At 42.5% G+C, this 9,766-nt stretch overlaps 1 protein-coding gene across 1 annotated transcript in view; it reads right to left on the bottom strand.

Moving 5' to 3' along the window:
* Positions 1–5,514, bottom strand: part of HECW2 (HECT, C2 and WW domain containing E3 ubiquitin protein ligase 2) — an 82,128-nt gene extending 76,614 nt beyond the window's left edge. Inside the window, exon 1 of the mRNA XM_010219794.2 lies at positions 5,223–5,514. Within this exon, the coding sequence (XP_010218096.2) occupies positions 5,223–5,514 (292 nt within the window). The remainder of the gene's footprint in view (positions 1–5,222) is intronic.
* Positions 5,515–9,766: the final 4,252 nt, after the last annotated feature.

The raw sequence follows: 9,766 nt of genomic DNA on the forward strand, positions 1-9,766 counted from the left end.
GCGCTTACTGTTAAGGATTATAAATGTTGCCATGCCAAAACCCTTCACAGTGGAAGGCTACTGACACCAACACAGCTGCAAGTGCCCCCCTCCCAAAGCTACATTTGTCTAAATTTGAGGTCAGAGATATCTCAAAAACTTAAAAAAGTTGTGAGGTCCAACAGCACTTTCCTGTCATGGCTTGATCTTCTAGCAGGCAAAAACATCATCCTACAAGAGCCTAGGTTCTTCCTTAATCAGGGAATTCATTCTTCCTAAAATAAATATTTTGAGTGCATATTTTGAGTGCAATCTTTGAGTGCGTATCAAGTTATCAAGTTATCTGCTGCATGCAAAACAAACAGATAGGACAAAGCACCTTTTTCATTTTTCTATCTTTTCTAGTGCCCATAAATGGTTTCTTTGAAGATTTTTTGAAGAAAATGATTATTTTGGGCTCGTTCAGGCCCTCGTGCTGGCTTGCAGGGCCCCACTCATCTGTAAATATTGCCAAGTCATCAGCAACTGATGCACTTCACGGCAGCTAAATTCAAGCCCTTTTGTTTATCACAACATCAAGCAGACACAAAACATTTACTGCAAGTTCTCTTCTGTCTCCCTGCTATAGTGTTGACTATATAATTTTACATTGCTACAGGTAGGATTGAACACACATCTCGGCTGGATTGTTTTTGTTCGTTTTTCTCCTGTTGTTGTTTCTAAGGGAACAAAGGCAGCACTGTGTGTACATGTTCAAATGCAGAAACACAGGAATATCCACGGGTTTCACGACCAAAGGTCCCCTGCCAGTCTCCTGAGAGCCGGCGTCTCCTGGCCTCCGAGGAGCGAGCTGGGACGGGGCTGATTCCTTCAGACAGAAACTCAAGGCCGTGGTTCAGGAAACTCAGCAGCAGCCGAAACCGGCACCCAGCACAAAGGGATACTGCCCTTACTAATAAGAAGCCAAATTAAACTATTAGCATTGGTGAGATTTTAAAGTACAGAGAAGCACTCATACTCTTAAAAAGAGGAAGGAAAATTCAAGTAAGTAAGTAGGCTTTTCTAGATTATAATAAAGTTATTACGTTATATGCTTTTGATAAGCAAAACCAGAGAAATGTTTGGCAGATAGGCTATGGTATCACAACATTTTCTCTCTCCATCCATCCTAAGCCATCAATCTCAAGTGTATTAAAGGCAGTTCCCATGAAAGCTTTTTCCTTTTTAATCTTGTCTGACCTGAAAGAGAAGAGCTCCAAGCTCCACCACTGTGGGAGGCTTAGGGCAAACCTGGATGCTATCTCAGTTGCCCTATATAGCTCTGCACATAAGTTCCAAGGTTTCTTTTCTTGTTGTCATTTTTTGTTTCTTTTTGTGCCTTTTTTATTTTTCTTACTATTATTGCGGATTCATATTCTATTTATTTAGAGCAGAGAGGAAAAGAAAAAAAGCAGTCGATGAAAATCAGTTCAATAACCCTTGATAGTCAGTGCTTTCAATGTGCTAAGGATCTCTAGAATAAGGCCACACATCTCACAACCGGGGGTTCATAACTTAGAACAGAAATAGGCTGACCAGGGCAGTGTGGCCGTGGGAGTTAATCTGCTTCAGCCACCAGAAGAGCTGGCATCTCCCTCATCTTCTTCACCTTCCTCCCCCTTCAGACCCACACATTGGCAGGGCAAACAAAAGTGAGCGTCAGCCCAATCTCTCCTGCTAGATCCTGGCCATGGGAGTGAGAAAGCCGGATACAGCAAAACACCTCCCACAAATCCAACTTCATGCCTCGCAGTGGCAGACATTAAAGCAGCCCCTGAGCTGCACTGGAGGAGCTTATGGTTCCAGAGCCACAGGTCGACCACTCCTGCCAGGGAAGGAGTCAGATTCCCCTTGATTAGTGGAAAAAAAATGCCTGCAAACTTTCAACAAGTGAAAAAAGGCTTTGCGCAAACCAGTGTGCCATGTGCAAGCTGCATCAGCGCTGGCTAAGGGAAATGTGTCACAGGGCCAAGAAGATCCCTGTGAAATCTGCTTGTTACATAGCACGGTCTTCTACCAGTCCAGCAGGCAGAAATACACTCACTCCAAACCCAAGTGGTGACTGCTTCCAGAACTGTTTTTTTCCTTCCTTCTCCCTAGGACAGAAAAATTGGAAATTCACCTTTACTCCTCAGATGAAGCAGAGGAGTCGTGCAGCTACCAGGAAGCTCCTTTCTCTGAGTTTCATCAAGCCCTGTCACTTCAAAGTGACAATGCATGTCACTCCATCCAGTTCAGCCATGAAGAAGGCGGGGGAAGCCCATTTCAGGCAAAACTTAAAGCTGAATTCAAAATGTTATAACCCACATTTCAACTTCGAAAACTATTTCAAGCTCTCATGCAACATCTTAGCCTGCTTAAAAAGCAGTCAATACTTTGAAATTCCCTTTCTCCATTTCACATAGTTTATTGTTGTTCTTTTACAGATGTATTATTATCCATATTCCCCACAGCTCCGGTCTGAAGCCTGTAACAAAACTTCAGGGATAAGGCTGTTCATAGATAAGAAGTGCTACCAGCACTGTACGATTTATTCTAAAGAATTGAGACAAAAATACTCAAGAAAAAAAAAAAAGGAAAGAAAAAAGTGCTTTTGTTCACAGAATACACGATGTTCCTTACATACACTTCTCTTCTGGTGCCCCTGAGCAAATCACCACGAAGAGAAGAGAATCCTGGTACCAAACAGCCCTTTGCGAAGGAAACGGGCGCATCCGAGCTGTCCAAGACGAGGGTGGACTCAAGGAGGAGCTGCACAGGGTGCTGGGCCAGCAGCCAGAAACTTGCACATGCAACCAGAGTAATGCCTTAAAACTCAGGACTTAAGAAAAACAGAGCATGAGCATGTAGCGTTTTCCACGTTTGAGGTCAACTTCTTGCATTTCAAACCTGAAGATCTAAAGTTGCAGCAGTGGAATATCCTGAGGACATTACGGTGGGCTAATGCCTAGCACAATGCACAATCTTGCTTTGCAAAAATATTTGATGCATCTCGGAGCTCTTAATAGAGGTGGGAAAAAAATCTACATGCACAAAAAAAAGTCCTTTGGAATATTATCATTCTGTTTTTTATCTCCACAGGCTTTTCCCTTTATAAAATGAAACACTTTCAAAACAATTAGCAGGAAAAATATTTCAGTGAAATTGGACTGTACTTTGAAAGAGCTCCACCTTTTATTTAAATCACCATAGTGATTTAAAGCCAGTCTTAAAAGGAGGGGGTTAACAAAAGTCTGGTGGGATTCCTAAAGATTTAACTGCAATTTTAACTGCACTCTAAGAGCACACTTGCAAGCACAGAAATACGCACTTTCTTGTGGCAGAAAGCTAATGAGAGAGTTAATTGAATCATCTCAATAAAGTCATGAATGGAGGCAGCAGACTTTTCTCTGCCTGGCATTTGAAGCTCCTGTTACAACAGATGCATTCTGCGAAATTAATACGAAGTGAAGCTTCACCTGGATTGCTGCAGCTCTTTGACAAGCTGCCTGCAGCACTAAGCCTGTGCCCAGAGAGATGTCGTTTTTAGACCTCCTTCTTCTGCTCATTTACAGAATTAAAGACTACTCTTTTTTTCTTTTTTTAACCTCCAAAGCAGTGATCAGTTAACTGCACAAGCAACATTAAAACAAAGCACACAAACAAAAACCAAAGACCAACAAAAAAAAGACAGAACTGTGCTTTTGGGTTCTGCAATGCCTTTTTTAAGTAACAAAATATTTACACCTTTGTCTACTCCTGGCTCCTTTGAAAACGATGCTTTCCAAAAGGATGTGGAGGAATATCAGGGATACTGCGTTACGCGGGCCCAGACAGAAAGGGCTCGTGGCAGTGACAACATGTCACCTGTGTCACCTGCAGGAGGCAGTGCCAGAGGAGAATGACTTTGCGAGTCAAATGGTTTATGCTCAAGGAGACCAGGGAATGGTAACCTCAGTATTTTGTCTTAACAGTTTGCTCGAGAGCAGAGCTTTAGTTTTGAAATCCATTCACCCCCACACCCTGTGCTCCAGAGAAAACAAGAAGCAAGTGCCTGTAACTTCCCAAGCCATGAGTGGCACTGGCAGCGAGTGGCACCAACGGTGGGGCAGTGTGCGCAGCTCCGGGACACGCCAACATCCCACCAATTTGCCTTGCCCTGCCCAAATCGGACACCATGGTCCACGGGAAGGGGCGATGACAGCTCGTTTTTACAGCTGTGTTTCAAGGCCCAGTTAATATTTTTTTTTCAAATAATTCATTACAGCTTTGATCTACAATTACCAGCTTTCATTGCTTCAACCTTCTCTCTGGTGTTTTAAGGTGGTTAATAGATGTGCTGCTTTCATTGACTCTTGGTGGCTCAGCTCCCTAGGTCTCTTCAACCAAGATTTTCTAGAAGAGCAATTCTATATTAATAAACATGATAAGCAAATGACCTAGCATGTACAACAAAACACCCCCAAAGTGCATCAATTCAGTTCTCACCGAAAGCAATGCAAAACCCTGCAAAGCCTTAGCAATTCCTAATACATGCACTTATGACAAATTACTCCATTGCACTTTATCTTACCGAAGTCTACAAAAATTAAGCAGAATAAAGCTTTTCATATCATAAACTAATGAAAAAAAAATAATGATTCTATATCCTTGAAAGAGTTCAAAACTCTCAAAGCTCAAAAATTTCAAGTGTTATGTGAAAACTAGATGTCAACATGTGACTGGACCTTAGATCCCTTAACAAGAAAAGAGGAAAAGCAGCATGAATCTCGTATCATTTGGAACTCATACAATTTCTGCTCTACAAAAACTAAAGAATTATACAAAATACCTTTTCCCTAATGGTTAAAATCTTCTCGTCCAGAAAACCTTTATAAATATTAGACAGTAAGCACATCAAGTTACATGATGAATATTGTATTCTCAACTCTCCAGTCTGCAAGGCAGTCACCGGACGCAAAGAAGAAACTGTGCACATTTGCAATGTAGGTCCTTTAAGAAGAAAGCATTTTGTTCTCTAGCAAGTCGCATAAAATTAGATCTACACTAATTAGAATTGTGTTTGCACATAGTTTGCTGTGCTAAGAAAAGCAAAGAGAAATCCAGGGTAATTCTCTACAGAATTTCAATATTATCTTCAGATTAGTGACGTGGTCTGCCAAAACATATACAAGAAAATGTAAATGGCAAAGGAGCAACAAACATCCTGAAAAATGACAACTTACCTATATGATAAAGTCCTATCCAGTCGGTTGGGTCGACCTCCTCTTTAATATCCCAGAAGATGATGAGGTTCTGCGACTGCCCCAAGGTGTATTCGTACATACTGGCTGTGAGACTAGACCTGCTCTCCGAGGTCACCAGGTCGGTGTCACTGTTGGCCCGCTGCAAGTTCATGTTCTCGGCCATGGTGCCCTGCGACGCCAAACTCTGCAGGTTCTCCGGGCTCAGGGTGTATCGTAACTGCGGGTTGCGACGCCGCACGAAGAGCAGATGGTCTCGCGCCGAGCTGGCCATCTCCCCTTCAGCTTTGACACGCTACGTGAAGAAGTTGTTGTTCACAGATCTGGCGGGAAGAAGACAAGAAAGGAAAGGTTCAAGGGCACGTTAATCCGTCCAACTTCAAACGGAGCCAGCTTGTTTCAAAACGATTTAATTTAGGACTACAGGTCTCTGTAACAGCCTAAACTGGAGTGAGTAAATAATCTACTTCCTTATCTTCTCTACTGCAGCCACCTTAATAAGCCACCTTAATAATATACATATATTATTTATATATATAGCCATATATAAACAAGTGTGTACGGATGCATAAAAAAAGAAAAGGAAAGATACTTGTGTCGTATTCCCAGGCTGTCTTCTCAGGTGCTTCTCTCCAGCTACCGCGCGCAGGCGGCTTCGCTCTCCCAAAACAACCCCAGCGCCGTGAGGCCGCGCCGGCCGCGCAGCTCCTCGCTCCGAGCCAGCAAGCGCCTAATTTAACAGCACGTGGAACCCACTAGAAAAGAAGGATCATGGGGTGGATGCCTTCATAGTGCTGGAATTGTAACAGGACCCCCGCTTCGCTACTGCTGCCCATCACGTGTCCCACAGCTGCTTTATTAAGCAGACTACGCCTACAGGCCAAAAGACATTTGATTACTGCAAGGGAAATAATAATAATAATAATAATAATAATAATAATAATGAGTGTTCAGCTTTTTTTTTTTTTCTACAAAGGCCCTAAGATTGTGACTAAGAAAACCAGAATGATTTTAACAACAAAAATAGTATTTTGTATATTTGCAAGGTGCATCAAAACCAAAAGATCCCAAGGAATTAATTAAGAAACTTTTTTTTTCTTCATTGCACTTGGGTGCACAACTACTCGAAAGACAAAAGTAATTCAATGGTGCAGAATAATATTTTAGAATTTTCAGGGCAGAAAAGTTGAGAAAATACCTTTGGAAGGACCGAATTTAGAATTGGTATCAGGAATCTGTTCAAATTTCATATTCCAAAATCAATTCCCTGCCCTAGACCATGGAAGGTTTCTGTGTTGTTTTTTTCCCCTCCTCAAGATAACGAATTTCATGAATCTCCAAGAACTACTTTCTCCTAACTTCTTAGGAGAATCCCCAAATTCAGGAGACTTGCACTTTTGGAGCATTTTTTTTAAACTTTGGGGAAAGAGGTTGTGAAAGGGACTTAGTGCCTAGTGCCACAATTCAGTCTCTCCATAGCCTGCAAAATGGATTTAAAGAGATTTGCAGTGAGATAAATACAACATTCACAGAGTAAAAGGGAAAAGCTCATTGCTCTAAATCCCGTATCAGGAGGGCTGATGGAGCAGGAAAGAGACCCAAGCAGTTATCTGCCCTTTTGAAAATTCATCCTGAAGGCAGAAGAAAGAAATTGCTGTGTAGAGCTGCTGCCCCTGAGGAACAAACCGCTTAGCCCATATTTGATTAACGAGCCCGGATCAACGGTCGTTAAAACCGATGACGAAACAAGCTGCTGAAGACGACAGGGCCCCTGCGCTACATGTCCGTGCCGTGGGCTCAGGCCACCAAGGCCGACGGTGTTCCCTGCAGGAGACTCTCTGAGCGCAGGGAATGGTGCTTAGCGAAGGCAAGTGAAAATGTGGAAGTTCAATCAAAAGGACAGGAAAACAGGGCCACTGGAGAAGTTCAGCATTTCAGTTGCAAGGTGAAACCTGAATCAAAGCTGCTTATCTGCATCACGGTGTTTCCTTCGACACCTCACAAGAAGCTTAGAGAAAAGTAGGATTGATTTCCTCTTAATCTCTAAATGGCACTGAGTCAGGATTATTTGTACCTAAACCTACCTCTTAACTACTAATCACAAAGGCAAGAGATCTGGGAAAAGTGAAGAACACGGAGAGCTCCAGCAGACGCACAAAACCAGATCCCTTTGCCCAGCCTTTGTAGCTACAGCAGCGTTCAAAGCATTTCTGACATACGGTCCAATATTCAGCAATTAAAAAAAAAATACATGAATGAAAGGCTGGGAGTTACAAAGGTCTGGTTAAAAAGGAAACACCAGCACAGGAATTACAGCAGAAAAGCAAAACAAGCATGCAGAAAGCCAAGCAGAGCCCACATGGTGCCCCGTTTATCTTGCTATAACGGTGAATCATTGCTCGTCTACGCGGGAGTCTCTCACGCGCCTTACGGGTCGCGCTAGCAGCCGCTTCCCTCAGCGCTTCCAGTAAACAGCCCCTTTCGGGCTGACCCTGGGCGTGCGAACGGTGTCTGCAGAACGTGGGGGTTCCCACCTCCCCAGAGAGCTCAGAAACAGCCCTTTCCTCTTGCTGTTCTGTACCTCTTTCCTCCGGCTGCTGCCTGCATTTGAAATACTACTTAGAGATTCCCAAAGCACTCATGCAAAACCTTTGTTATGACCCAGTGGCTGATTAAAAGAAAGAATAAAATCCTGCATGGAACATGTGAGGTCTCTTTCAAAAAATTAAATCTTCTATTTCAGAGTTTGCAAAAAGCCTCAGGTAACAGTAAGACCCCTGTAAACTGTTTTTCACAAAAGCTTTAAAAATATATGAGGTGCTAATGCATAACGTAGGGAGAGCTTCCTCTTTCTAACTTAGTGCGCTTAGTTTCCCTTTATATTCAGGTATTACAATAAACACATCCCAGAAAAGACTCATTTTTTTTTAGTGAATTTTAACACAGCAGATAGTTCCCCTTCCTCCTCTTTCCTTTTTCAAGGCACTTTGTTAAACCTGTGTCCCCGTGCTTGTGCTGTCCCCACGGCTGGGGCAGTTTTTTGCAGTAACCCAATGCAGTGCATATTTTGGGAGCCCTTGCATGTATTTTCTAAACAAGATCCTGGTACCTCCAGTATCACACAAGCCTCAAGGGGAGCACAAAACCGCCCCGAGGTATTTCCATGTCTAGGCCTGCGACCCCTGGGACGTGCCTGAAGCAACGAGAGGCCAGTTCCTTCCCCAACTCCTTCCACCGTTGCTGGGACTGTTCAGACACAGACTCTGTCCGCCTGGGCCGCAAACGCCCGACGTGGCCGGCCCAGACTGCTGCCACACGGCAGCTGTGGCCGCGTGGGTTCCCCGTACCCAGCGGCATCTTCTCAACAATAAATTACTCAAGCAGGTGACGTGGACAAGTCCAGCGATGGAGTTCTGGGAAGGGGACAATAACTAGAGAACTTGGGATTAACTTGCAAGGAGAAGAAATACGGGGAATTTGAAAAATCACATCATTACAGCTATGACACCATTTGGCCTTTTAATTACAAGGACACTGAAGACATCTCGGAGAGATTAAAACCACCTGTCTTTTCCTCAGCTCTGATTTCCACATTTGACTACAAAAATTTGTTATTTGCTCTTTTCTTTGAATAGCCCATTCTGGGTATTTCTTTCAGCTGTGGTATTCTTTCATGAAACAACAGGAAAAAAATCAAAATGGTAGGAAACTATCATCTTAAACCATAAAAACTGACACAGAACTCAAATACAATTTATATATGAGTGACTTTTTAAAAAAATATAGTAAATTGCAAGGTAATTGCATAATTACTGTCTCAAAGTACATTTTTTTCTATTCAGAAACAAGAGCAAAGAGATGAGTTACATTCAAAAGCAAGTTATTTTTCTAAAGATCTGCTTTGTTTCTTCTCTAATAAAGCCCATAGACCTTCATGATAGGACAAGTCATTTGCTGAAGTATTTTTTAAAAGCAGCCTAAAACAAGGCACTGATGATGAAAGAACTTAATAAACCTATTAGCTCCCAGAAAAGGAACTCCAAGTAGAATCTTCTAACCAGATTCCCTTTTAAAACAAGAATTTCCCAGTAACCTGAGGCATCTTGAGGGATAGCAGGTTTTTTAATGTTCTAAACTAAAATTTTCAATTTCTCTGCAAACAATGGAAAAGAAGAGCAAACCACGCTGAGAATACCCTGTCCTTAGCCTGCTCACTCATCCTCTAAGCTCACAGCTAGTAAACTATGAATAGCACAGGAATTTACTTCTGGAAACTGCATTCAGATATTTTAAGAGAAATCTAAAAATTATGGTGCTGAAATTCCACAGTCAAATTTCCAGACAGGAGAGAGACGGGGTGGGGGGAAGGACAAATTGCACATGCACAGACTCAAATTTGGTGACTCAGCTCAGCTGTTAAACATCAGCTCAGATTACGAACCCACCATATAATTTAGACTGGCTGAAAAACTCCCCTTAGGGAAAAAAAAAAAGCATATAGTTCAGCATACATAAATATATATATA

The sequence above is a fragment of the Tinamus guttatus genome, unplaced genomic scaffold, assembly GCF_059628265.1.
Source record: "Tinamus guttatus ecotype Peru unplaced genomic scaffold, ASM5962826v1 Tinamus_guttatus_pri_ptg000197l, whole genome shotgun sequence".
NCBI lineage: Eukaryota > Metazoa > Chordata > Aves > Tinamiformes > Tinamidae > Tinamus > Tinamus guttatus.